The sequence below is a fragment of the Arvicanthis niloticus genome, chromosome 4 (assembly GCF_011762505.2).
Source record: "Arvicanthis niloticus isolate mArvNil1 chromosome 4, mArvNil1.pat.X, whole genome shotgun sequence".
NCBI classification, from domain to species: Eukaryota; Metazoa; Chordata; class Mammalia; order Rodentia; family Muridae; genus Arvicanthis; species Arvicanthis niloticus.
This window is the reverse complement of record NC_047661.1, coordinates 74,963,955-74,990,848: the sequence shown is the minus strand read 5'-3', so window position 1 is coordinate 74,990,848 and position 26,894 is coordinate 74,963,955. Positions and strand designations below refer to the sequence as shown.

Below are 26,894 nucleotides of genomic sequence, written 5' to 3'. Positions count from 1 at the left end.
ACGCAAAGGGCACACACACACAGTAAATAGAATAAATAGATGGATAAGTTTAATATGTAGTTAGTGGAGGGAAGAGTCTCTTTGGGCAACTTTACATTAAAATCCTGTGATAAAATGTGGTGCGGGGAGCACTCCAATACTCTAAGCCCTTGTGGGGCTGAAAGCAGGGCAGTTTTGAGTTTGAGGCCAGCCGGAGATACATACATCAAAGATCCTGTCTCAAAAAACGAAATAGCCCCCATTTACAGACCATTTACAGAGTAGACAATTTTTACGGTAGTTTTAGGTTTAAAAAAAAAGAAATTGCAAGTCGAGCTACAATAAGCTTCTCCCCCCCTCCAGCCAGACTCCTGTCTTTGCAATCTCTCCATCCCCCACACTCCTGTTAAGCAGCGGGCCTCAGCCCACTGTCTCCTCACGCCAGGTGCACTCGGTTCTGCTCCTGTTGACTTCACCGTGTTGAACGTCTGCTGTGTGGGGAAGCACAGTATGTGTTTTGCTTGGCTTGCTTTACTAGCGTTTTCTCAAAGTTCATACATGTAATAGAATATAGCAGAGTTTCTGCTTGTTTTGAGATAGGATCTTGCTACATAGCTCAGGTTAGCCTGAAGCTCACTATTTAGTCTAAGCCAGCCTTGAACTTGCAGCAATCTTCCTGCCTCAACCAGCCAAGTGCTATGACACATGAACCACACCTAGCTTTTATTTAGGTTTTCTTGGTTGTCTATATTTATTTATTTTTAATTTTATGTTTACAGACCATTTTGCTATGTAGCCCTGGCTGTCCCAGAATTCTCTCTGTCGTCCAAGCCTCCATCTTATCCTGACCCTCCTGCCTCTGCCTCCTGAGTGCTGAGATTGTAAGTGCCTTCTGCCCTACCCAGCCTTTCTTAGTCTTTTAAAACAAAATTGTGTAGTTTGGAGAATATAACTTTTGTGTTCTTTTTGTTTTTTTCATTATTATTTTGGATGTTACTTTAAATAGAGTTGTTTTCTTAATTTCATTTTCAGTTTGTTAGTTAAAAAAGAAATACCCTGATTTTATATCTTGATTTTGGGTCCTGAAGCTATGTCAAGCACATTGCATTAGTTATGACTGTTTTTCAATGCATCTCCTAGAATTTTCTATACATAAGACCTTTCATCCACAAACAAAACAAAACACAAAACTGAGTACCTTTATTCTATAAATCCATAGGCCAGACATTGTGGTGCATGCCAGCACTGGAGAGGCTGAGACAGGAGGATCACCACAAGTTTAATGCTGGACTGGGCTATACAGTGGGTTCTAGATCAGTCTGAGCTAGAGCTAGAACCTATTTAAAAATTAAAAAAAAAAAAAAAAAAAAAAAATCAGGCTGGGCAATGGTAGCATACCCCTTTAGTCCCATACTCCAGAGGCAGAGGCAAGAGTATTTCGAGGCCAGCCTGATCTACAGAGTGAGATCCAGCACCGCCAGGGATACACAGAGAAACGGTCTTTTAAAAAACGCACACACAAACTGCTTCAGTGGGCTGGAGAGATGGTTCAGCAGAATGAGCTTATCCAAATTCTATCAGATTTTGGATCCCAGCTCACAAATGCCTGTAATTCGGCCTCCAGGAGATCTAATGCCCTCTTCTGTCTTCTGAGGGTACTGCTTTCCCCTCCCCCTCCCCCCCCCACTATAATAAAACCCAAACAAATCATTTAAAAGTCTCAGGAAAGCCTCTAAGATTGTAAGTACCAAGACGAAGGACTGGATTAGCACAGTCCTGACAAGCAGAGTGTAAGTACAAACCTCTTACTGATTCAGGAAAGCATTCCAGTGGCAGAGGAATCAGAAACTCCAGTCAAAAAAAAAATAAACAAGACCAAAGTCTCACAGACCTCCCGGTTTCAATAAAGCCCATGTAATTAAATGTAGATCATGCTATTATCATCTGTATGTCTTCCTTTCTCTCTCATTGTGTCTGTGAAGATTGTGAGAACCAGTTCAGATTACAGTGATGAGCACTGGGTCCTCGAGCACAAGGAGGAAGCCATTAATCAAACCGCTTTACGGATCAATAAAATCACTGAGCCATTAACTCAATGAATGTGGGGGTAACAGCAAAAGCCAGGGCCAGCAAAGTAACAACCCACAGGAAGCAAGAAGAAACTCTGTGTCAGCCTCACTTAGTTAGCCAATGCTAGTTCAAACGTCTAGAGTCTGACCCAGGGGGTTTATAGCAAGCATACGGTACAATTTAGAAAAACAAGATCCATGGAGATGGGTTCTAGAGAGAGGCCACATGTGTCATGTTAAGGGACTAGTGGAGGGTCCTGCCTCTGGCCCTGGTTGTGAGAACCCAGCCATACAGATAACACAAAGGTCACCTCTACTATCAAGTATCTCAGGTCCTGGTTGTGGGAGTTTGGTGTGGCCTGGCTCTTCAGAATGCACACATCACCAGGTTATTAACCACCCCAACTCCAGCCTTCTGGGTGGAAAAACAGGTTATACATGTCTCCTGTTAAAGAGACAGCCCTGCGTGTTTAACATTCCTGGTTCCCTAGTGCTTTATCTGTGAGCACAGAGACCTTTGTGCTCCCAACACAGCAAGAGGGGAAAGTATGTGTGCAGGGAGGGTGGGAGTAGGTGACTGTCAAAAACCAGAACAGACTCTTCAAAAATTACATGTATTTATTGTGTGTATGTGTAAAGGTGTGCACATACCACAGTGTGTGTGTGGAGGTCAGAGGGCAGCTTGGAGGGATCGCTACACTACATCTACCATGTTGGTCCTGGGATGGCTTGACAGCAAGTGCCTTCATTGCTGAGCCATTTTGCCAACCCTACAGTCAACTTAATATTTAAACAGTGTGTGAAGCAGCTTGGATGCTGACTTGAAGTAACTAACAGTGAAAAAGTATTTTAAGCAACTAGAGAAAAATTCAGAAATGGACTAAGTAATAAATGATATCAACAAACAGTTGGGGAGCCCAGAGAGACAGCTCTGTAGCTGAGACACTTGCTGTTTTGCAGGGCATCCTGAGTTCAGTTATCAGCCCCTGTATCAGAAAGCCCCCAGCTGCCTGCAGCCCCAGCTCTGGGAATCCAACATCTTCTGAACTCCGCAAACGTGCACTCACCCAAATAGACATACTCACACACACAAAAAAAAAGCAAAACAAAACAAAAAAATTTTTTTAAGTCAGGAGAAAGGTTGGAGAGATGGCTTAGTGGCTGCTATTGCAGAGAACATGGGTTCAGGTCCCAGTACCCATGTAGCAGCTCACAACTGTCTGTAACTCTAGTTCCAGAGGATCCAGTGCCTTCTTCTGACCTCCCTGGGTACCATGCATGCAAGTGGAGCACACATACACATGAATAAAAAGACTTAACAGATTTTTTTGTTTGTTTTTTTAAAGACTAGGGCCATGGATGGTAACTGATATTCCAGTGCTAAGGACACAGAATGGGAAACTCCCTAGTGCCTACTAGCTGGCCAGCCTAGCCTACTTAGAGAGTCCCTGGCCAGTGAGTGACACTGTGTAAGGAAAGGCAGCATCTGAAGAATAACACACAAGATTGACCTCTGACCTCTCACATACACAAGTGAATGTGCATCCAAACATGTGCAATCCCACCCCCACAAAGCACTAAAAGGACTGACAAACTATTTTAAACTTTGTGTCAGAATATCAACTATTAATTGAACATTATTTATAACCTAGAATAATAATATTTGTTTAACGGGAGCTAAATAAATATGTACTTCTTTGAAAAAAATTTTTTTACATTTACTTATTCATTGTGTCTGTCTGTGAATCAGATACCTGGCAGGAATCAGTTCTCTTATCCATCACATGGGTCTCGAGGATGGAGGTGGAGTCATCAGGCAAGGTGGCAGCAGTGCTCGCCCCAAGCCGCCTCACCAGCTCCTGAGCAGCTTCCACAGTAGGATTCACTGCTCCTACAAAAACAGTTGTTTCTGTCAAAATTTATTACCCCATTACTTACCATCATTTTGAAGGAATACAAATACACAAGAGAGAAACTAAAGGCAAATTAGAAAAATAAATTAAAAAGGTAATATTTACCTCTGGGTAAATACATTTACATACTAAAAAAATTAAAGAGAATCTGTAAAAGTATCTTTTATTTCCTAGATATTGATATTAATTGTGGTCTCAGAGGCTTACTGCCTCTGTCTGCTAACCTAGGCCTAGTCCCAGAAGCATCTGGCCTCTGTACAATCTAATCTAGGCCCAGAATGTTTTCAGCCTCTGGGACTTACTGCTGAATCAGCTCACCCCTTCCTAGTTCTTTCTGAATGCTGGCTGATTGATTCAACTCTGCTGTTCTGGATCAAACTTCTTTCCAAGCTGACTTAATTCAAGTCAGATCTTTGGCCTCTGAATTGCTCTGCTTGGCTTCAAACTAACTCCAGCAATCTTTACCTGTGTCTAGCTTGTTCTCTCTTCAGTCTGCCTCTGTAAAACTCTCCTGGTGAAATGCCTCCTCCCTCTCTGCTGCTCTACTCTCCCTCTCAACTCTACTGCACTGCTCTCCACGGACTCAACTGGACCCTGTCCTGCTCTCTCTTCTGAACTGTTTCTTTCCTATTCTGTCACAGTTTCTGCCACTCAATTAGACATTACTTTAACATGGATGTTTCCTTTTACAAACTAACTTTACTTGTTTGGGATTAAAGGTGAACACTAACAGCATGCCTGTATTCTAGCCAGAGGGATTAAAGGTGAGTGCTAAGGGCTAAGCCACACCCTAACTAGAAACAGGTTCAAATATCCTGTAACAAGAATCAGTTGGAAAATTGATAAAGAAATCAAATAAGGTAGCTGACTATGAGACAGAAATCAGGATTTTTCAAATATACAAATATACCCATATGCAAATATACTCATTTCAAATATACAAATATAAGAAAATTACAAGATGTATTAGAAATAACCCCATTTTAACATGCTAAAATGTAATAAAAGGCAAACTTCCCATAAAAACGCTTATCAAGAAACTAGCAAGAAGCCTGTTAGACACCTCAGCACTGTCTGCTAACAAGCCAAAAGACCTGAGTTTGATTTCTGAGATGTACACACACACACACACACACACACACACATTTTTAAATTTAAAAACAGAATATTTAAAGGATATAGTCTTTAGGCAGAAGTAGATTCTAGAACAAGGTAAAAAGCTGGGCAGTGGTGGCGCACACCTTTAATCCCAGCACTTGGGAGGCAGAAGCAGGCGGATTTCTGAGTTGGAGGCCAGCCTGGTTTACAGAGTGAGTTCCAGGACAGCCAGAGCTACACAGAGAAACCCTGTCTTGAAAAACAAAACAAAAAAAACAAAAAACAAAAAAAAGAAAAACAAACAAACAAACAAAAGAGCAAGGTAAAAGAATTCTGTACCAATTTGTCCAATAGGGAATGAAGTATTCTATGAGCCTGTCTTCAACAATCAACAAGCACAACATTCAGGTAAAAAAAAAAAAAAAAGTCCCTCTGGGGACACAGCTCAGCAGCAGGACACACTCTGGGGACACAGCTCAGCAGCAGGACACATTCTGGGGACACCAACTGCTTCAACTGAGATACAATTTTGTATCTTCCCTGTCTGCTAAGCCTAAACTTAGGAAAGGTTTTGGAGCTGTCCTTCTATGAAGGATCTTCCCCCTCTTTGAGGAACAGCAAAGCAGATGTAGAGACCAGTGAAATGTAGGTTTGTGTAGCAGTTTTCTCTGAGATAAAAACTTCCATTTTTGGAGAGAAGCTCATTTAAAAGACTCAGGATGTTTTGTTTTGTTTTTTCCCCATGAGACTCAGCGAGAGAGTCACACGGGAAGAGGGAGAGACAGCAGGATTCGAACTCGGGAAGAAGGGCACGGCTGCCCTCAGACTCAGGATGTTCTTAAAGAGATAAAACATTCTATCCTGCTGGATCAGAAAGTGAACAAGTTAACAGTTTCAGGAAGTCCCTGAAGCTGACCAGATGTACTAGGTCCCTTACTTTTTAAGCACATATGTGCAATAAGGACCAACAGAATACTCAGACAAGCTGAGCTGCCTGGAAAGCACTCTGCAACCTGCCGTGCAGTGAGGTCCAGTTTTCCAATTTTTCTAAGCTGTCACCCACGCTGGGGTGGGATCTGGTGGTGCAGGTGTCTTTGATCATTTCTGCTCCTGTAAGTAACCCCAATAAAACTCTTTGGCTCACCGAGTTGGACTTTGGCATCAGTACCTATGTCTATTACTGGTTTCCAACCTGGGCTTGAGTAGGTGTTTGTATGTCCCCAGGAATAGTGTCCCACAACAAGACCCTCCCCCAGTCTCTTGCTTCCTCTTTTTGTTCATCTCTTGTTTACACAACTGCTAGAGGAATATTACTAAAACACAAATCTGATTATGGTTTTTTCCTCAAACAATGTTTGATGCACACCAACTGCCAGTGAGCTGTGTTCTGGTACACACTGAACATGCAAGGCTGCCAGAGTCATCTCTGTTCTAGGAACTTCCTGTTCTAGCTCTATGCACTTTGCATTGTCAGTCATAGCAGCTCTAACAAACAGTCCCCCAGGACCTTCAGCTTCATGTGACCTTTCGCCCCTCCACCCATTCTTTGTGCACTCATTAACATCTTCATCTAAAACCCAGTATATCAGTGGCTTACTTCGGTTGGTATGAGCTATACAGCATCCTTGCTACCAGTGGTTGTTCCTGTCTGTATTTAGTACTGTTCTAATTATTACTGTTTTCAAACTTTTTTTTTTAAGGCCATCTCTCTCTACATAGGCCTGATTTTCCTGGAACTTCTTATAAAAATCAGGCAGGCTTTGAAGTCATAGAGACCCACCTGCCGAGCTCTGCCTCCTGAGAGCTGAGATCACAGATGTGTGCACCACAAACTACTTCAGCATTGCAGTGTTATTTATGCTCTAGAACTTTTTGTTTTTTGAGTAGTCTTGCTTTGAACTCCTGCTTCAGCCTTTCAAGCAATTATACCTGCAGGCACATGGCATGACACCACCTAGCAGCCCACGACATTCTTGAAGTTAGAACTATCTTTTTCATCCTTTTAGGCTTAAATATAACTTACTATATGACCACATACTTTTGGTGGGTAGGCTTAAGACAGGATCTCACTATGTAGCCCAGCTGTCTTGTAACTCACTGTAGATACCAAGCTGGCTTCAAACTCACAGAGGTCATAGATTAAAGGTGTGTGCAACCACCTTTGTACCTGGTATGTCCACTTACAGGACAAAAAAGTGGGGTTGGGGTTTACAAAGAAGGAAATAAGTGTGTATAACAGGGGTGCTGGAGAGAGTATCCAGAGGTTGAGAGAACTGGCTGCTCTTCCATAGGCCTCAAGTTTGACTCCTAGGATCCACACTCCAGTCCCAGAGGATCTGACTCTCTTCTGTCCAGTGTGGTCACCAGGCAGGCACATGGTACATAGACATACATGAAGGTAAAATATTTATATTAAATTTTAAAATGTTTTAAACATTTAAAAGAGTACATGATAGTGAATATTCTGTAACGGCTAACTCTTCCATGGGATAGCAGTACTTGTAGAAACAGAAAAACAGGTAGTGCTAATTTATGCTATAGCCGTGGTTCTCAACCTGTGGGACACAGCCCTTTAAAAAAAAAAAAAAAAAAAAAAGCTTTGTCCAGGAGCTCAGTTCATAGTTAAGCTCAGGTACCTAGTGAGAAAACAGTCTTATCTGTTTGAGACTTTGCCTCCAAAACAAAATAAAATCAAATACAATGAAACAAAAAACAAAACAACTTCAGGGAACCTAGATTCAGAAGGTACAGGTATCCATGTCACTTATTGCTGTGATCCTTCTGTCTCTGGCTCTCAAGCGCTGGTCCACAGGCAGAGACCACTGTGTCCAGCTTCACAGGCAGTTTTCAATACTGAGAGAAACTTCTGAGGTCCAATTGATCCCAGAAATTTCCCATTCTCATGACACGTTAAGTACTTAACGCTGGCTAGCACATAACCAACATAATGTGAACGCAGCGCTCTTTATTAAATTGTAAATGAGATACTTTATTTCAAATGCAAAGAAGGAAACATACATTTTTTTTTTATATCATGTAAATTTGTCAAAGAATCATGAATAGATTTGTGCATCTCAGCAGAAGACTGAAATGTGCACTGGCATATATAGAAGACAGGGGCTTGGGAAGGTCACCTTGGTCCTCCAGCCTGCTGGAGGACTGCAGCAGCTATCAGCAGAGTCCACAGCTCTCAGAAAGTGCCCTGTTGTGTCCACAAAGAAAAGGGCCCTGGGTAGAGAGAAGGGAAGTAGAGGTGTCACCGGAAGCACCAATGAGAGGAGAACTGAAACAATCTTAGCATCCATGTGTCCATCTCAGGAGTGCCACGCCCATTCTCTTCCAAAGCCATCACTGTCTTGCACCATCGAGGAAGGAACGGGAGAACAGACGGGCCAGCTGGCTCGAATCACATCTTGGGGAAGCTGGCCAGGTTGGTAATGCCACAGGCGTTGTTCTTATTCCGAGCCAAGAGAACATATCCTTTGTTTCCCCAGCTTTCTCCCCAGCTGTAGAACCAATCAAGAAAAATACATAGCATCTTAATTTATATAGTCCTTAAAACACTTACCGTATTTTGTTAAGTACTGATGATATATGATCATATATACATATATAATGAGTACGGTGGTTTTTACTTTAAAGAGTTTAAAGGCAGTGGTGGCACATGCCTTTAATCACAAAACTCTGAAGGTAGAGCCAGAGGCAGGTGGATCTCTGTGAGTTTGAGGCCAACCCGGTCTCTACATGGAGTTCCAGGACAGTCAGAACTATAGAGAAAACTGTCTTGAAAAACCAGCAAAAACAAAAATAAAGTCAGTATGTGGAAAGAAGGCACACTATCCAGGTTGGGTTTGTAACAGTCAGTGTTAATTGCCAAATTAATCTAGGATCAATTGGAGATGGGCCTCTGGGAATTATCTAGATTGTTGATTGATGTGGGAGAATTTCCCTGTACAGATCCTGTATTGTATGGATGGAGAGATCGAGAGGAACACTAGAACACTAGAACACATTCATCATTTTCATCGCATTTACTGCTCTGCTCCAGATCACAGACGGGATGTGACAGCGGCTACCAGCTCTGGCTGCCTGCTCACCCTGCCATGATGGACAGTACCCTGGAACTGTAGAATAAGCCTTCTCTTCCTTGGTTATTTTATCAGAATATTTTATCAGAATATTTAGCAACAGAAGAAACTGAGACAGGTCTTAAAGGTACTAAAGATTGCTTCTGACAAAGATGATAAAGCAGAGGCAGGCGATCTGAGTTTGAGGCCAGCTGGGCCTACATAGAGAGTTCCACGACAGCCATAGCTACACAGGAAGACTAGGGTGAGAGGGAGGCCAGGATTGGTGGCACATGCTTGTAACCCCAACACTACTGAGGAGGCAGAGGCAGGAGGATCTGTGTGAGTCCCATTCTAGCTTGGCCTGCATAGCATGTTCAGGCCAGCAGGAGCTATATAATGAGGCCCTGTCTCAAAAAGCAGAGGGAGAAGGAAGAAGGATAGAGGAGACAGGGAGAGGTGAAAGAAAAGGAAAGTGTGACGTCAGAGGTGTGTGAGGCTGAACTTGAAGGACGAGCCAACTTTGGGTCTGTGGGATGGTGGAAGGATGTGACAGGGAGATAGACGGAAAGGTACCATGTGACATGACAAAGTGACTCAAAATCAGAGTACGTGACAGACTGAAGCGGGAGAGAGATCTAGAGGGTGGAGTAAGACAAGTTTGAAGAGTTCAGGGCCATATTGAGCTCGAGGCTAGCCTGAGCTACAGGATTAAAAAATTCAAAACCAATCAACCAACCAAACTAAAACATCGGGCCAAATGAGTCCACGGGGACTGAACTGGTCTTTATGTCAGTCAAGTCTGATTGGGCTGCGAGAGACCCACACAAACATCTGCCCATCTCCTTGTGTCCGACCTACTAAGCCTCTTGCCCAAGGAGTGGCTGTCCGGCATACACTTTGAGCTTTATTGTCCACCCATCACATGTTAGTTTCATAATTGTGAGCCTGGAAGGAATACCGGGAAGCTGGAGGTGAGGCTTCCTGCTACAGCAGTGGTTAAACGGCAAAAGCAGTGCCTTACTGTTACCTGTTTTTAATTATCCAGTGCTTGCTTCCCTTCTGGGTGCCATAGCCCACCACCAACATTGCATGATTCACATTATCACGGTCGCAATTTTCATCATAGTACACACCTACAAAACAAACTGTGGATAAGGTTCTCTACAATGTAGGCAGGGCCCCATGTGACACCCTGAGCTGCATGGGCAGGGCCCTGTGTGACCCCCCCTGAACTGAGGCAGCTGCCAGATTCAGCAGGTGGAGTCTGGCTCTGACAAGGAAGCACTCAGATGTCCGGGGCCACACCCACACCCTAGAAGAGGGGCTCTACAGGAAGAGGTGCTCACCTCTGCTGTAAAACTGGAAGGATGTCAAGCTTGCATCAATGGACACAGAGATGGGTCCTACCCGTGCCACCGCTCTCTTCAGGGCTCTCTCGTTCCCCACAGGAAGCTCTCTGTACCCTCTGCATTTAGCTGCCTTTGCTGTGGCATTATACATACAACTTTCATCCTGAGAAACAATAATCAAAGGTGCAATCGGAGCAGAGTCAATCAACTGGTAATGAGCTGGTAAGAAATTCAACCAATGTAGGAGGCAACCAACTAGTCCTTAGGTCTTATACTGTTTTAGAACACTATGAGAAGAAGCTAGGTATGGAGATGTAATCCCAGCAAGAGACCTTTTTCTTTGTTGTTAAAAAAAAAATCAAATGGTTTCCTCCTTTCTAGCATTCACAAAAACCAACTCCAGAAGAAAAAGATACTTTTTTCTTTTTATGTATGTATTTGTGTATCTTGTCTATCTGTATATGGGGGGGGTATGTGCACCTATGTATGTATATGCATCTATGTGTGTATACAGTCTCTTGAAGGCTAGAAAAAAAGCACTGAATCTCTGGGAGCTAGAGTGACAAGAAGTTATAAACTGTCTCATGTGGGTACTGGGAACAGATTAAGGTATCTGGAAGAGAAAGCAAGTACTCTTAATCACTGAGCCATCTCTCCAATTCTTTGTTATTGTCATCATCTTCTTTTCTTTCTTTTCGAGACAGTATATTATGTAATCTAAGCTCGCTCTGAATCCACTACATAGCTAACAGTGATGACTAAACACCTGGTCCTCCTGCCTCTGCCTCCATCTGCTGGGATTACGAGCACGACCCACTTCTCCCATCTTGAGAGACTATTTTCACTAATGCAGGACAGGGAAAGATATTTGAAATAAGAGGTTGTTTTTCAAAACACAAATTATCTTCTGCCTGTATTATGTGTAAGCTTCAGGGGGGCAGGAAGGTATCAGCTGCTCTGTGGGAGAGTTTGCCAACACCAAACCCAGCTCAAGAGATGGTCTTAACCCTCTGTACACAACTCAGGGGTGTTAGGATGAGGTAAAGAGTCTTAGCTGGGGCTGGAGAGACGACTCAGTGGTTAAGAGCACTGAATGCTCCTGAGTTCAACCTCAGCATCCACATGGTGGCTCACAACCATCTGTAATGGGATCTGATGCCCTCTTCTGGTGTGTCTGAACACAGCAACAGTGTGCTGATATATAAAAAATTAAATCAAATCTTAAAAAAAAAAGGACATTAAAAAACAAGAGTCTTAGCTAGATCAGAGACAGAACAAGCACATGATATGACAATAAATTAATAGCTAAGTAATTTAGCTTGTGACCTTCCAAGAGTGTGGGGAGCCGACAGAAGGCAGCTATCATCCTTGCAGCCATCTTGAGCCATATACCCTGACAAGAGACTTGATTACATCAGCATGCAACAGCTGAGCACACTCTGATAACATCTTAGTTTAGATACCCAGGATCTTTCCTTGGGTGTGTGAGATTAAAGGTGTGTGACTTAAGGGCATGACTTAGAGATCAGATTTGGAGACAAGACCTAAGGGCATGACTTAAAGGCATGACCTAAAGGCGTGGCTTAGAAGTGAGACATATAAAAGGCAGAGGCAGACAGAAGAAATGAAGAGTACAACTTGGAACTAGGAATTAGGTTAGACAGTACAACTTGGAGTAGGAATTAGGCATTGAGGAAGAAGATTATTAGGTATTAGGCACTTGAGTCTTGGCACTTGAAGGAAGAACTTGGAATTAGACATTAGGCACTTAGCACTTGGAAGAAGTAACTTGGAACTTGGAGGCACCAAGGACTAGGAACTAGGGACTAGGAACTCAAGACTTGGGACTTGGACTAGGAAGAGAGACTGAAGAATAAACGGGATTGAATCACACTCTGTCTGGTCTCCATTCTTCCAGTCCGTCCTCACTCTCTCTCTTGCTGAACCCCGACCTGCAGACTGGAGCAGCTTGGGGCAGTGCTCTAGCAGTTTAGCCCCCAAGGCTTTTGGCAGTGTGGGTCCCAACATTGACAGAACGGTCCGAGACATTTTGGACCCCAAACGTGGAGTAGAGCAGTTCTCAACATTTTTGTGGGGCATCAAGAACGAGAGACCCAGTGAGGGATCTTACTGGAAGAAGGATCTAAAAATTCAGAAGTGAAATGAAGGTGATCACCGCGGGAATCTGCCACATCAAGAAAGGTAAGTCATGTTAATGAAAATGTGGCAAGAAATAAGTCAGCCTGAACTGAACTCTGTTTTTATTTTGTTGTTTACTGCTCACGTGTGTTAATTGTCTGCTTTTGTTTCGTTTCTTAAATGCTATCTCTCATGTTCAAAATAAAAAGAAACCTATTTATCCAAAATTAGAATCTAAAATACAACCAAAGGTTGATGACGATTTGTCAGAGTCAGATTGTGCTGACCTAGAGGAAGAGGCAGCTGAACATTACAACCCTGAATGGCCCTCTTCCCGAAGACCCCCTCCCTATGCACCTCCACCTCTAAATGCTCCCGAAATGGAGATGGTGGTTATAGATCCCAGATGGGAGTTACAGGAAAAAACATCTGTTCTTAAACAACAAATAGAGTTAGAAAAAGAATATCAGGACTTAATGAATCAGCTACAAAAATTAAGGACAGGGAAGATGTCTCAAGTGGTAGACTGTGAAAATCCCCCGGCTCCTTGCGTTCCTCAACCAGAGTCCAAAGACAGTCTCTATCACCTAGCTTAAGTTTAGCCACAGATCAGCCAGAGGAAGGAGACGCTGAGGCTTTCCCTGTATCAGAGACCAGAGACAATCAAGGGGTTGCTTGGAGACATCACACAGGATTTAATTTTCAAATTATTAAGGAATTTAAAAAATGCAGTACTACAATATGGTGCCACCGCTCCTTTTACTCTTGCAATCTTAGAGTCTGCTGCAGAGGTGTGGCTGACTCCTAGTGATTGGAGTATGTTAGTGAGAGCAGTTTTTAGCGGTGGTGACTATCTTATTTGGAAATCAGAGTATCATGAGAATTGCAAAGAAACAGCTAGGAGAAACATTCAGGCAGGCAATGGTTGGTCCTTTGATGCCTTAGTAGGAGAAGGGCAATTTGCTTCTAGTGATAACCAGATGCAGTATGACCCAGGTTTATTTGTTCAGATTCAAAATGCAGCCATGAAGTCTTGGCACAAACTCCCAGCAATCAGACAAGGACCTGATGAACGATTTTCTGATTTTGTTCATCAATTAATGACAACAGCAGGGAGGATTTTTGGTAATACAGAGGCAGGAGTAGATTATGTGAAACAAGTTGCATATGAAAATGCCAATCCTGCCTGCCAAGCGGCCATTAGGCCCTACAGAAAAAGACAGACCTTACAGGGTATATCAGACTCTGTTCTGACATAGGGCCCTCCGACCAACAGGGCTTAGCTATGGCTGCTGCTATGCAAGGACAATCAGTAAGAGATTTTTTGGCAAGTAGAAACCAAAAGGCCTGTTTTAAATGTAGCAAGCCTAGACACTTTGCAAGAGATTGTGAGGCAGAAAATGAGTTAACCCAGAGACAGCCCAGAAAACAGGCTGGGCTCTGCCCACTTTGCAAATGTGGAAGGCATTGGGCTAGTGAATGTAGGTCCAAAAGAGACTCACAAGGAAACACCCTTTCCCATAATCAGGGAAACGGGAACAGGGGCCAGCTCCAGGCCCCAAACCAACACAAGCCAAAACAGGCTTATGGAGCAGTCAGTTTTACACCAGTGAACACCATTCCCCTTTTTTAATTTTTTTCAAATTGACAAAACACATGCTTTGCAAGCCTCACAGAATGAGATCTTGTCAAGGTGGTCTGCTTTTGGTGGAAACTCATTCTCCTACACACTAGACCTTAAACACCGTAAGGTTGAATCTAAAAGAACACATATCTAAATACCAACAGTACTGACAGAAGTTTATGGGATGGTCTAAGGTTACAGTGATTTACTGCCTTAATTTCTCAAAATCTGTTCTCTGCCACATGGTTCTAGCATTAAACTGCTCAGATCAACCAGACATAGTGGCACATCCCTGCAATCTCAGCATGATACAAGTGGATTTCAAAGTCTATAAGCCTTGGCACTTCATGGTCTCAAAAAAGAAATACAGACAGACAGACAGACAGACAGACAGACAGAGCCAGAGAGACAAGAAGAAAGGGGCACAAATGAAATATACAATCTACAAATGAAATAAAGTATCTTGTGAATGAACTAAAGAAAACTGGCCTGGCATTTTCCCACAAACCAGTGGGTGTGATGCTGGACAAATCATGCAAGGAGCTGGGCTGGAAGGACAGCTCTGACATTATAAGTGCCCACTCTTGCTGAGGACCCAGATTTGGTTCCCAGCATCCACATGGTATCTGTAACAACAGTTCCAGGGGATCCAATGTCCCTCTATCCTCTGGGGGCACCAGGGACACACATGATATATGTACATATATACAGGCAAAAACCTTATATGCATAAAAAAAACTTCTAAAAAGACATAAGCTGTCATTTGTTAAGTGACTAATTATTGGTTCTTTGGTATATACTTTTCTCAAATATATCCTTAAATTGTTGAGTGGGAAATATATTTAATAATGTCAGTAAATCAACAGGTAGCAGATTAGACTCTATATAGAGGGTCTTTCCTTCTTTACTTCAGATTTTGGTGTTTCGTCCCATCATCCACTCATAGAGGGTCTCATGTAGTTTAGATCAGCTATGTTCAGATTCACCAGGGTAGCTTAGTATGATCTTAAACTCCTAATCCTCCTGCCTCCACATCCCATGTGCTGGAATTACAGGCATCCACGCTGGGCCGCTCATTATCAGTCTAGAAGAAGTACAAATGACCAGGAAAACATTCCGATGAAGACGTGACTGTGGGTCAGGGGGATTTCATGTATACTGCAATAGGAGTGTAGTTTCTGGCAACAGTTTGGCATTACACAGTAAATGTAAAGATACATATGCTTCCACACCCAGGTGCCTATGTTCCAAAGTAATGTTCTCTAGTTTCCATCTTACACGGGTGCACGGGAAGAAAGGCTGTGTGGATAAGCAGGATCCTGGCGGATCCTGGCGGATCCTGGCGAGATGGCCTGGTTGGCAAAACTTTAGCTAACTAAGCCTAATAACTAGAACTGGATCCTCAGGACCTACAGAAGGAGAGAACCCACAGTTCCCTCTGTACTTGACATGCATGTTGTGGTACCAGCCCACCTGGACGTACACACAGATGCCATATGTACAGATACACACAATAATACATTTTATAAAATCTTAGTTTTGCTACATACTGCAGTATGAATTTGATTATGTTGTGACAGCTCCTTAAATAGGAAGGAATAGCTGACCTTTTAAGAAAACACACTGAGTATACACTTTAACACACAGCTGCCTACATTTTCATCACTGAAACTTGCAGTTCCTCTTTTAAAGGCCCATATCACAAGGAATTCTACTTCCCATCAGTCCCAACTGTATTAAAACATTACAGGGCTGAAGAGATGGCTCCAAGTTTTCAAAGACTATGAGAATTTTGGCTTTTATGGAAACAATTCTGTTAAGAGAGCAGGATGGCCATGTCTGGGGCCCAAGCCTGCCAACCCAGGACTGGGAAGCCTGAGGTAAGAGGAATTCGGCATTGTTTTCAGCCACACAGTATGCTCAAGGACAACACAGGCTACATGCCGGGGAAGAAGCAGCACAGGGCCGAACACTGCGGCACTCTCACCTGCCCCACATATGGGTAAGCGTCTTCAGAGTCAATGCCTCCATTCTGCTGCACATATTGGAAGGCAGTGGTCATATAGCCGCCGCCGCAGCCATAATTCTCAGACACACAGTCCACAAGATTCTGGGGACTCAGAGCTAAGAGTTTACCAGTTTTCTTCTTGAGTTGGCCCTCCAGGGCACCCGCAGAGCTGAAAGCCCAACAGGAACCACAATTGCCCTAAGAGACACACAGAGAAACTGTCAGTCATCACTCTTCACAGAGGGCGTGTCCTTCTGCCATCCTGATAAAACTCCATGCACTTTATGACGTCAAGCACAAATGCTATCTTTGTTGTGAAGCCCTGTTATTGTCCCCATTGATGACAACTGTGACCACTGTCTCCTTTAACTGAAGTCAAGTACAGTGAGGACTTTACAGCTTTGGAGACAGTTCTCCTGAATTTAGAATGCACCCTGACTGTGCATACTAGAAACATAATCTCAATCAGTTACTGAACTCTGTGCCTCAGCCTCCTTTAACATGAAAATAAGTTGGGCTTGCTTGAACAGACATGTAACTCCATCACTTGAATAGAGGAGGCAACAGGACCAGAGGCCAAAAGGTCAGTATCAGCCATAGACTGAGTTGGAGGTCAGCCTGTACAAGAGACCTTATCTCAAAAAACAAGAAAGTAAGGGATACTTAATGAGAGTTAATGAGAGTCCTGTGAGCACCAGGAGATCTCATTCCTATGAGAATCGTAGATGCTAAGCATGCACAGCAATCTCTCACAAAGTGTCAGCTACTATTAGCATCTGCTCTCCTGGATTGCACAATTTTCTCTTTATGAGATTTTCTATTTTTTAAGAATAAGAATTTCTTGAGGATCAAGACAGCACCTTAAATCTTGAATCTTTAGCCCACAGCTTAGTATAAAAATTTTAAAGTAGAAAAAATCCTAAATATACAAAATAGGTAATGAATTAAATAATAGAATATGCTATATTCTTGTAGCATGAGATATACCACACTTCAGGTTAGATTCAAACACAGACAAGAAAGCACCTGGTTTTTGACTGGAGTAACATATCCTTTTTTTCGATAGTCTATGGAGTCTGGGACTCTGCCTTCCCACTCTGGAGTATAGAGAGTGTCATTACTGTAGGAACGTGAGGGTGGTATTCTGAGTCCAGTCATCTTCTGCACCACTTCTTCGCTGGTCTGAGACAAAAAAATGACACCAAGCATTAGCAGGGACAGACCAGGGTAAAGACAGTGGGTGGGCCTGGATCTGGGAGGCAACTCACCATGTCTCCCAAGTGATTCATGGCCAGTTCATATGTATGGACACCAAGAGAGGCCTCAAGATTATGGATGGAGATTTGCTTCAGGTTTTTTTCCCAAATTAAACGCCGAGAAATTTCATCCACCTAAACAGGATAGTCAGTCAATTTGTAGACTGTGTGGCTATATAGGTGGTTTTAGAAGGAAACATGCTACATGAACAGAAAACATTTACAATCTAACTGGTGAACTATAGACTCTTAAGAGTACACATACAAAAACCTATGCAAAGGTCTCGAGAGATCATAGAGTAACGGCATTACTATGAGAAGTATTCCCTAAAAGAGCTATCTCCACATACACACCAAACAGCCCCATCTATGGTACTGGGCATTGGACTCAGTCCCTTGTACATGCTAGACCAGTAAGTGATTCATTCCTGAGCTACCCCTCTAGCTAAAACATGTGGAAATCAGGACTGAAGCACAGAAGTAAAAGCTAGCTGCAGAATTAGAGAACAGAGACTATTTCCTTGGGGTAAAGCATAGAAGTGTTTTAAAGGGAATCTAGATGCTAAGGCAGAAGTCCCACATCCAAGCCCTCCTATGGGCTCCCCTTGCAGGCCCCTGGGCACCTTGCTGTTATACTGCTTCCTGTGGGTCTTCTTCCATAGCTCCCACTGGGTGTCCAGCATTTCCTCCGGGTATAGAGCAAAGCTCACCATGGGTAGCAGCAGAAACTTGAACACCCACATCCTGGTGAAAGGAATAATTAGGGGAGATTTCCACTGGCAGAAATTCACAGGTGACTTCAGAAGTGCAAATGGTGGCAGACAGGTTATCAGGAAAATGGCTTTTAATCTCTTAATAACTTTAAAAATGAATTTTCTACCAGAAAATTGTACACACACATAAATCCTAAGGGATTCATAAATCCAAAAGAACACCACGCGCACACATACACACAGACATACACTTTCATTTTAGAAATAGGGTCTTGTTATGTAAGTCTTGGCTGGCCCTGAGCTCACTATGTTGACCAAGATGGCGTTGAATTTAAAGATCTACCCCCCCTCCACCCTGTGCCAGGATTAAAGGTGTGAGCCACTATGCCCAAGAATCCCTTCTTTTGAACTACAAGACAGGCACACTTGGCTGTATCTGGAGAACAAGAAATTGCAGGCGATTTTCACGTAAAGCAGACAGAAGCTGGGGGAGGTGCTGGATCATCTGACTTCAATCATTGTAACTCTGGATGTTCCACCAACACTGCACACACTTTAGACAACCACAGTGGGTAGAAGTAACTGAGAAAGGCTTGGTGGCTCTCTTCCCCAGTACCTCCAGTAAGGGTGCACATGGACAGAATAAGCACAGTCAGAGTAGTTACAGAGCCAGAGTTCTAGCTACAATTCAATTCACACTTTGTCCATGGTATTCTTCCTTGCCGGGAGAAAACAGGACCATTTTGATAGAATTTATCTATGATTCATTCACTGTATCTTCATTTGCCTTGTCCACTTTTTTCTTTCAACCTTCTCTAGGCAGGAAATGGCTCTAATCTTAACCAGATGTCACGGGTAAGTAGTTTTTCTTTTCTTTTTTCCAAACAGCGACGTGGCTGCTTTACAGAGTGAAAGCCTCAGACATGTAAGTGGAGATGGAGGATGGAAGGACAATATTCTGAAACGACCAAGTTCACAGCTCACGGCTTTCCAGGCATTTCTTGTGTTGACTTAATTGCAAGTTCTTAAGTTTAAAAACCACTTCCCATCACCAGCACATCATATGACTTGTACAACACTGACTACATTTTTATGGACTCTTTGCAAGGCAACAGAGTATCTGGCAGTAACTGTAGTGTTAAAGGCTTGGAGGTGGCTGTTAATTATCCTTCCCCAGGAATCAGTTAACTCTTAAGTTAAAGAGAACTCAGAAAGAGCCCACCCTTAAAACAGGCTTACAGAATCCTCTTCTTTTGCTTTTACCAACAGCCACATATTCATTCACATAGAGAATCATAAAGATTTCCAGACACATTTAGCCAAAAAATAAACTAAGATTATGTTATCATTCAGGGAACTTAAATTATTTGATCCCGATTCACTATATCCTTTCTCTTCTTAAAATAAGGTTAACTGCCAAGAACGAGATGCTAAAAGATCCAGAAATTAAAAACATTACCTGCTGTCGAGAATCTGTTGTCTGGCTCTTTTCAGACAGGAAGTGTAGCTACTGTGAGGGGAAGACTAGGAGTGCTAGATTTATTCTGTAAGGATTGCGGAAGTCGACTCCAGCAGTGGCTGGAAAATTTGGATAAGGGAGGGAGTCAGGGATAGGATGAAAAGTGGGGAGTTAGGGAGGAAGGACACACATGTGCACAATGTTTGTGTGTGTGCAGTGTCATATGCCAGTGTGGATAGCTGCTGGGTGTTTAGTTTCATCTGACTGTCTTTGGGGGCAACAGTAAGACAGCACACTATTCAGTTGAGGCTTTGGTGGGGAGATGAAAGAACACAGCCCTAGATGACTCGATCCTCCCTCAAAATGTCTTACTGACAATTTCCATCTTTTCAACCCTTCTAGTCCTGACCCACTTCCTTACCCTGAACTGTTTCCAACGTTGTGTCAGATCCTCTTCTGAGATGGGGGTGGGGTGGGGATCAAAGGCTAGAAATATAAGGCTCTAATTTTAACATTTAAAAAATTGTTGTGACTGTTGGCTATTAACTGCTCCTGGTCAGGGAGTAGTTTTTCTCACCTATTATGGCTGCACAGAGAGAGGAGCTGCCCACAAAGTCCAGGTGAAATGGCTTAAAAGTGGCCAGAAAGTTGAGTGTGTGTGATAGTATAGTAATCCCAGCTACTCAGGAAGCTAAAGCAAAACCATAGCTGACTGTGGGCACACCTTTATTCCCTCCACACACACACACACACACACTGGGTGGCAGAGGAGGATGGTTCTCCTGAGGCCAATGCTAGATCAGTCTACAGAGTGAGTCTGAAGCCAGCCAGGGCCATACAGATGTCATCTCTAAATAAGTAAGATCATACTTCAAAGTTCAGTCTAGCCTAGGCAATTTAGTGAGATCCTGTCGAAAAATAAAAATGGCTGGCCCACCAGCCCAGGGATGGCACCACCCACAATGAGCTGGGCTCTCTCCCATCAACCATTAAGAAATGCTCTATAGGGCTGGAGAGATGGCTCAGCAGTTAAGAGCACTGACTGTTCTTCCAGAGGTCCTGAGTCCACCAACCACATGGTGGCTCAAAACAATCTGTAACGGGTTCAATGCTTTTCTGGTGTGTCTGAAGACAGCGACAGTGTACTCACATACATTAAATAAATAAATGGAGGATAAAAGTATTTACAAAAAGCTAAGAGACGATTGAGGAATATAACTCAGTGGTGGTGGGCTTTCCTAACATTATGAGGCCCAAGGATTAACACCCAACACAAAGAAAGACAATTGACCCAATGTAGCACCTAATTGTTTACAACACTTGAATCTATAGTACTGGATACACATGTGACTCTAATGCTAAACTCTCAGGTGGTAGAATGTCTGATGAGTACTGTATCTCAATCTTTAAAATCCCAAACTAGGTCCAGTCACAAGAGTCTCCAAGTGCTTCCGCAAAATCCAGGCATGTGACAGGTCATAAGAATCTAGCTTGGCCAACCACACCCCCAAACTCCATTTACTTCCACAAACACATGTGAGGAATTAGGAAATGAGGGACTCTGGATTCCTGGCACAGACCCCAGGATTTCTAGAGTTATCAATGTACCACAGGAGCAGAGAGAGCACAGTCCACATCTAAACTAAAGTTCACAATTCCTTTATCTCCTTTTAGCTGGGAGAACATACGGAGAACATACTGGGGGAAGATATCAGGGGAAGATTTGTGGCTTCAAATCCAAGAACACTCCCCAGCAACTTCTGCGAGATGAGACAACCCCCACTCCCAGACAGTGTGAGCCGTAGTCTGACCACTCACGGATGTGTCAGGAGCAGGTGGGTAAAGGAGAACAGGCTGCCGAGTCATCAGAGCCCTGTGAGCTCCGACTCCAGACATGAAGACTCAACTACGCTGTGCTTGTGTGTGTGGCGCTCACTTAACAATGTTTAGTTGTGCATGTCTGTAATGAGGTCAGGGAGCCGCAATCAATATCACACAACACAACACAACGCACTTTATAAAAGAAAAAAATACTTTGTTTTAAAATCTTTGCTACATGTCATTATTTTTGCCACTGTTAAGGCTTAGCACAGATGGCCAACAAGAAAAAACAATCAAAAATAAAACCCTGAAGAAAAAGCAGAACAAACCCCTCAGAGAAACTTTTCCCTCCCCTCCCTTCTTCAAAAGCCCTGTAATAACTGTACATTATAGTTCAGATCACATTTAAAAACAAGTTGATTATTAAAAAACAAGTATTTCATTGGAAACCCAACTTTTTGGTTCAGTAAAATGTGATATAAATATATATGTATACTGTATGTGTGCACATAGCATAAAAAAATAGCCTCCTGTTCCACTCTATTACCTGGCACCAGACTGGAGACAAACAGAGGGAAACTTAGTAACATTCCCTCAGCATCTCCATGAGCCTCTCACCTGGGCTCTTCATCCCCCATCAATACACATAATAGATCTCTTCCATATTAACTTAATCTTTGACAGGAGCCAGTTTAAGGGAAAAAAAAAAAAGGCTACTGATCTAGGAGACTCACCTGAGGATGGAAAAAGGGCGAAAGCAGAAACCTGCATCTGCATTTCTATGGCTATAATTATCAAGTGACCCAGTTGAAATTTAAGTCCACCTAACCATTTGTGCTCTAAAGCAAAACCCAATTTCAAGATTGGAGAAGGAGCAAAGAACACTAAACTTCAGAAGGCCTAAAGTTGTTTTGGTGACAGGAAGGAGAGGCTACTGTGCAGGAGGGCTTTCTATTTGGTTTACACACTCATTAGTGAGGACTTTCACTCAATACAGCTAATCCAAGAAGTTGAGTTTCCATGCAGAAATAACCTCTCCAGAACACATATGTGACTCTGACAGAAAAATGCAGCATTATTCTTATGGGCAAGTCTGGGATTTCTGACTGTTTATGTAGCCAGCCTATTTTGGTAATATCTGCAGATCTTCCCAATAAGTTGAAAGCACCAAAGAGCAGGAGTGATCCAGCGTGATCCCTGGATGTGTCTGTGTCAGACCAACCCTATCAACAGAAGGCTGGGTGTTGGCTTACAGTTCCATTTTGGCTGGATATGGATTTAAGTGCAGCAAAGACTTAATTTAAATACTCTTTGGCCGCAACACTAAATAGAAAAATACCTGGAAAAATTAATTTTCTTAGGACACTTTGAAGAGCAAGCATAAAGACAAAAAAGTCTGGGACAAATTTTGCATATACTCTCTAATAGGGAGAAAGAACAAAAAAACATAGGAGCTTAAATGTTCTCTCTCTCTCTCTCTCTCACACACACATACACACACACACACATACACACACACACACACACACACACACACACACACACACGTTCATGCTCTTTCAGGTCTCTTTCTGGAGACCGCTCACTTCCTAAGGCTCCACATACACCCTACCATTTCATGATCCTCAGTTATGAGGATATTTCTCCTCTCCTCCACTCTATTCAGAATTTCTATCCAAACAAGCCACAGTATCCAATCAGTGGCTGTCAGATTCTTCTACTCTGCCCCTTGACTCCAGTACAAATCATTTCTGTGCAAGATATAAGGACAGGAATTCTAACCTCACCTATCCTCAAAATTTCAGAGGATCCTAAAAGCCTGGGCAATTAATTTAATTCCTTCTATAATGTTACTTCAGAGAGTCAAGGGGTGAAGGAGGTACATATCAGGGGTGAGGGAAGGGAAGGGAGAGGAACTTTTATTCTGTTTACAAAAGATTTGCTTTTAAAAACAAACAGTGACTTCCCCCACCCTTATCCTCACCCCAATAGTTCTATTCAGAAAAGGGGGGAAACATAGTTAGATCAGGAAATTCTTCATTGTTGTAGGTGTTGCTCTGGTCTCCCAGCATGGACAGCATTTCCTAATGAGAAAAAGGTTAGACTTGGGTCACATACCCTTATTTTAATGAGTCCCTCCCAGCACCCCCACCCCCACCCATTCCACCACCATTCCTGAGCCACCGAGTTCTCTCAGCCTTGCTCTTCTGAGAACTCACTCCTTATCTCAGCCTCTTTCCTCATCTCTGTTCCACCTTCCTCCTAAGTTCCTTTATTTCCTCTTTTGTAGTCCTCAATATTTTCAGCGGAAGAAATATGCATGCCAACATTTCATTTAACCCCTACAGGCATACCTGAAATGTATCTCATCACATCTGTGCTCAACCTAGCCCTGTGTTGCCTTCTTTTGGTCTTTCTGACTAGCTTCTCTAAAATGACCGCATTCAATCTTGTGGTCCCCTCAAAGGAAACAGATACTTTTACCTACAATCAGTATGTTCTACTTCATATATTTTTGTATTATACTATTTAAATCCATAACTACTTTGAGATGTAAATCTCTGTATAAGAGTTAAAATAATTTTCTTCAGCATTTTTACATGTTAATTCACATCAGTAACTTCGGCTGGTCTCGTTAAAGCTTGTTTATAATTGCTTCAATCACTGACTTGTTTCCTTTCTGCCTCGTCTTGTACAACCCTAACCAGTACCATATGCTTCTTTCTCCCTCTCTTCCCTGACTCCTCTTTCTAAGTCTTTATTATCCACTCACTTGAAAGACCTCAGGCTGGCTAGGTGCTTGTGCTGCCGACTGCTGAACATGCTGCTCACTGGAACTAGACCGATGATGGGGCTGCTGGCCCTGCCACTGTGGCCAGACACCCACACCCTCTGCTGTCCGGGTCTGGAACTGTCCTGATGTCTGCCCAGTCTCAGGAGCTAGACATAAGGATAAACATTTATAGTTTTAAAGGAGAGGAGAAACCAGCACAAAACTACATATAAGGCAGTAATCTCCATATGATACCTTCTGCTCTTCTCTCTGCTAGTCAGTGCCACTTCTATTTCAAAACTCAGACTCACATTAAGTTTCCTTCCCTAGATAGCATTTCTGAAGCATTCTTTGTTCATTTCCATATGCAGTCTATGAAGTGTATTAAGTATTATGTATATTAAGTAATATTGTCATAAATATTAAAATAATTCACATGGTTTTTATTACAGGAGATAGAATGGTTTTCATATAGCATGTTTTTATAAGGATTTTTAAGATTCTTCCTGCTTTGTGTATGGTGCATGTGAACTTGTGTACTGTGGCTCATGGTGGAGGAATCATCTCTTTCCTGTACATGTATTCTGGTGGCCGAACTCAGGTTATCAGGTTTGTGTGTCAAGCACTTTGTCCAATGAGCCATTTCAACAGGCCCCGTGTAAGTTTTTTTAATTTCAAACAGACCTAGACCATAGATTTCCTTATAATTCAGTCAGTAAATACAGGACATGGGGGAAACAATCACAACTATCAAGTCCTCCTTCTTTCGTAGTTGGATTTTCCAGTTATCTTTCTTGTCTGCACTTACGAAAGTTGGATCCACGGTTGGGCAGAGTAGGGTAGGCAGCAGTACCGGGTGAGGCAGTGGGGGCGCTCGGGAGAGACACAGCACTGAAGGAGGAAGAAGTCTGAAAGTTGTTCACACCAAACTGGGAGGAACGAGTCTTAGCTGTAGCCTGGGTGGGCACCTGCTGCAGAGAACAGGGATACAGAACAAGGGAATATTAACTGTGCACTGCATTCCTGTAAGTCAATACTCATCAACCACTACATTCTTCCAAATACAACCTGTTACCTGCCTCTACCTGTAAACTTCTGATTAATTCCAAATTCCTCCTAAAACTAATTTTTTCAGGCAACTAAAATAAAAGTGAAAAAGAAAAAAAGAATTATCTCACTATGTGGCCCAGGTCCATGCTTCTGCCTCAGCCTCTTTGTTGAAATTAAAGCTGTACTTTGCCACACCCACTTATATTGTTTATTAAGAAATTAGTTATCGCCTCTAACATTTTTGTGAAATAATAATTTCTAAAGACAGTTGTAAATGCCACAATTTTAAAAGGAACTCCTTAGGGAGACAATATATGCATGCTTGATTGAAAACCATGGTGTAACTATCTTCAATATCACTGCACATCCTGGCCAATAAAGTCATGGATGACCTTCCTGTGTATTTTTACACACACACACACACACACACACACACACACACACACACACAGAGAGAGAGGCTGTATAGAGAGCAATTCTAGAGCCAGGTTTGAGTTTTCATTTTTTTTTTAAACTTTTCTAAATTATTATTTATACAAGAGAAATACACAGTAATAAATATGTCTAACATACTTACTATATATTATATAGATGAATACTATATTTTCATAAATAGATGAATACAATTACTAATTTTTTACTTTGGTACTATATTACATAGTCCTAAACAAAGACAAACTCTTTGAATTTACTCCAAACAAGCCTGAAATCAAAGCTGTTCAAACTGTTGTGAATGACCAGCTCTGAGTATATGAAAACCATAGGCTCTAATGAGATTTCTCAAGTTACCTCTGGTATTTTAATTATCTAGCTGCTCTCAAAAAAGATGAACAGGAATTGAAAAGGAGGTATCTGACAATAATAAATTTACCTGGAGGAAAAAAAGACCTCAAAAAACAAACAACAACATAGAGGGTCAGATACATAAGAGGCGCTACCTGGGCAGAGAAGCCTGGGCGGGAGCTAGAGGTCCAAGTTGGTGCTGATCCCTGGGTAGGGTTGGAGTGCCGAGAAATCTGGGCCAATATCTGTCCTGCAGAAGATGATGGCTGGACAATGGTTACAGGAGGGGTAAGACCACTATTCCTAGGAGGGAAAAATAGAAAAGTGAAGGTTAAAAGGTCACAGAAGCTATGAATCAAAGGACAAACTCTATCCCTAGATTCCTCTGATTTCTTGGAGTTATGGAAAACCTGATAAATTTAAAAACACAAGAAAGACTGACAGTCACGCACTGACCACACAGAGAGATGGAACCTAGAGCAAGGCAATAGAATAGGTGCAAAAAACAGGAGGAATAAGCAGCTTCTTTGTCTCACCCTAGGTCCAGTAAGTTCTACTGCTTTGTCTGAAGTGACCAGAGAAGGCAAGAGAAGAATGACATGTAGATTCAGCAACTGAATCCGCAGAGCCCTGTCAAGCAGCACACACATATGGGGCTCACCTGAAATTTTCTGCCGGCCGGGGGTTAGGAGGGAATGAGTTGCCCTGGGAGAATAGCTGTTGGGTGGCAGGGACAGTGCTGGAGGAGATGCCTTTACTCTGATCTGTAGACCAAAAGGAGTTGGGGGAG

General features: G+C 42.6%; 2 protein-coding genes and 1 long non-coding RNA gene across 6 annotated transcripts in view; 1 reads left to right on the top strand and 2 right to left on the bottom strand.

Moving 5' to 3' along the window:
• Nucleotides 1–8,023: 8,023 nt before the first annotated feature.
• Ctsk (cathepsin K) lies at nt 8,024–19,690 on the bottom strand. Its single transcript, XM_034500882.2, has 8 exons — nt 19,678–19,690; nt 18,129–18,249; nt 17,518–17,640; nt 17,276–17,431; nt 16,229–16,447; nt 10,476–10,641; nt 10,157–10,262; nt 8,024–8,565 (listed from the first exon to the last, which is right to left on the bottom strand). Exons 2-8 carry the CDS (start codon nt 18,246–18,248, stop codon nt 8,466–8,468), a joined length of 990 nt encoding a protein of 329 aa, XP_034356773.1. The 5' UTR covers nt 18,249; nt 19,678–19,690; the 3' UTR covers nt 8,024–8,465.
• LOC143442059 (uncharacterized) lies at nt 12,544–26,784 on the top strand. Its single transcript, XR_013109952.1, has 3 exons — nt 12,544–12,680; nt 21,352–21,512; nt 26,646–26,784. It is a non-coding gene; the product is annotated as an uncharacterized LOC143442059 (long non-coding RNA).
• The window catches only part of Arnt (aryl hydrocarbon receptor nuclear translocator), a 65,066-nt gene continuing 59,863 nt past the window's right edge, over nt 21,692–26,894 (bottom strand). For 2 of the 4 annotated variants that reach the window (XM_034500873.2, XM_034500875.2), the window contains 5 exons: nt 26,766–26,868; nt 26,260–26,407; nt 25,080–25,242; nt 24,272–24,438; nt 21,692–23,582 (listed from right to left, as the gene is read on the bottom strand). In XM_034500873.2, the coding sequence (XP_034356764.1) occupies nt 23,493–23,582; nt 24,272–24,438; nt 25,080–25,242; nt 26,260–26,407; nt 26,766–26,868 (671 nt within the window). In that variant the 3' untranslated portion in view covers nt 21,692–23,492. The remainder of the gene's footprint in view (nt 23,583–24,271; nt 24,439–25,079; nt 25,243–26,259; nt 26,408–26,765; nt 26,869–26,894) is intronic. The other 2 variants (XM_034500876.2, XM_034500874.2) reach the window with 1 other exon arrangement.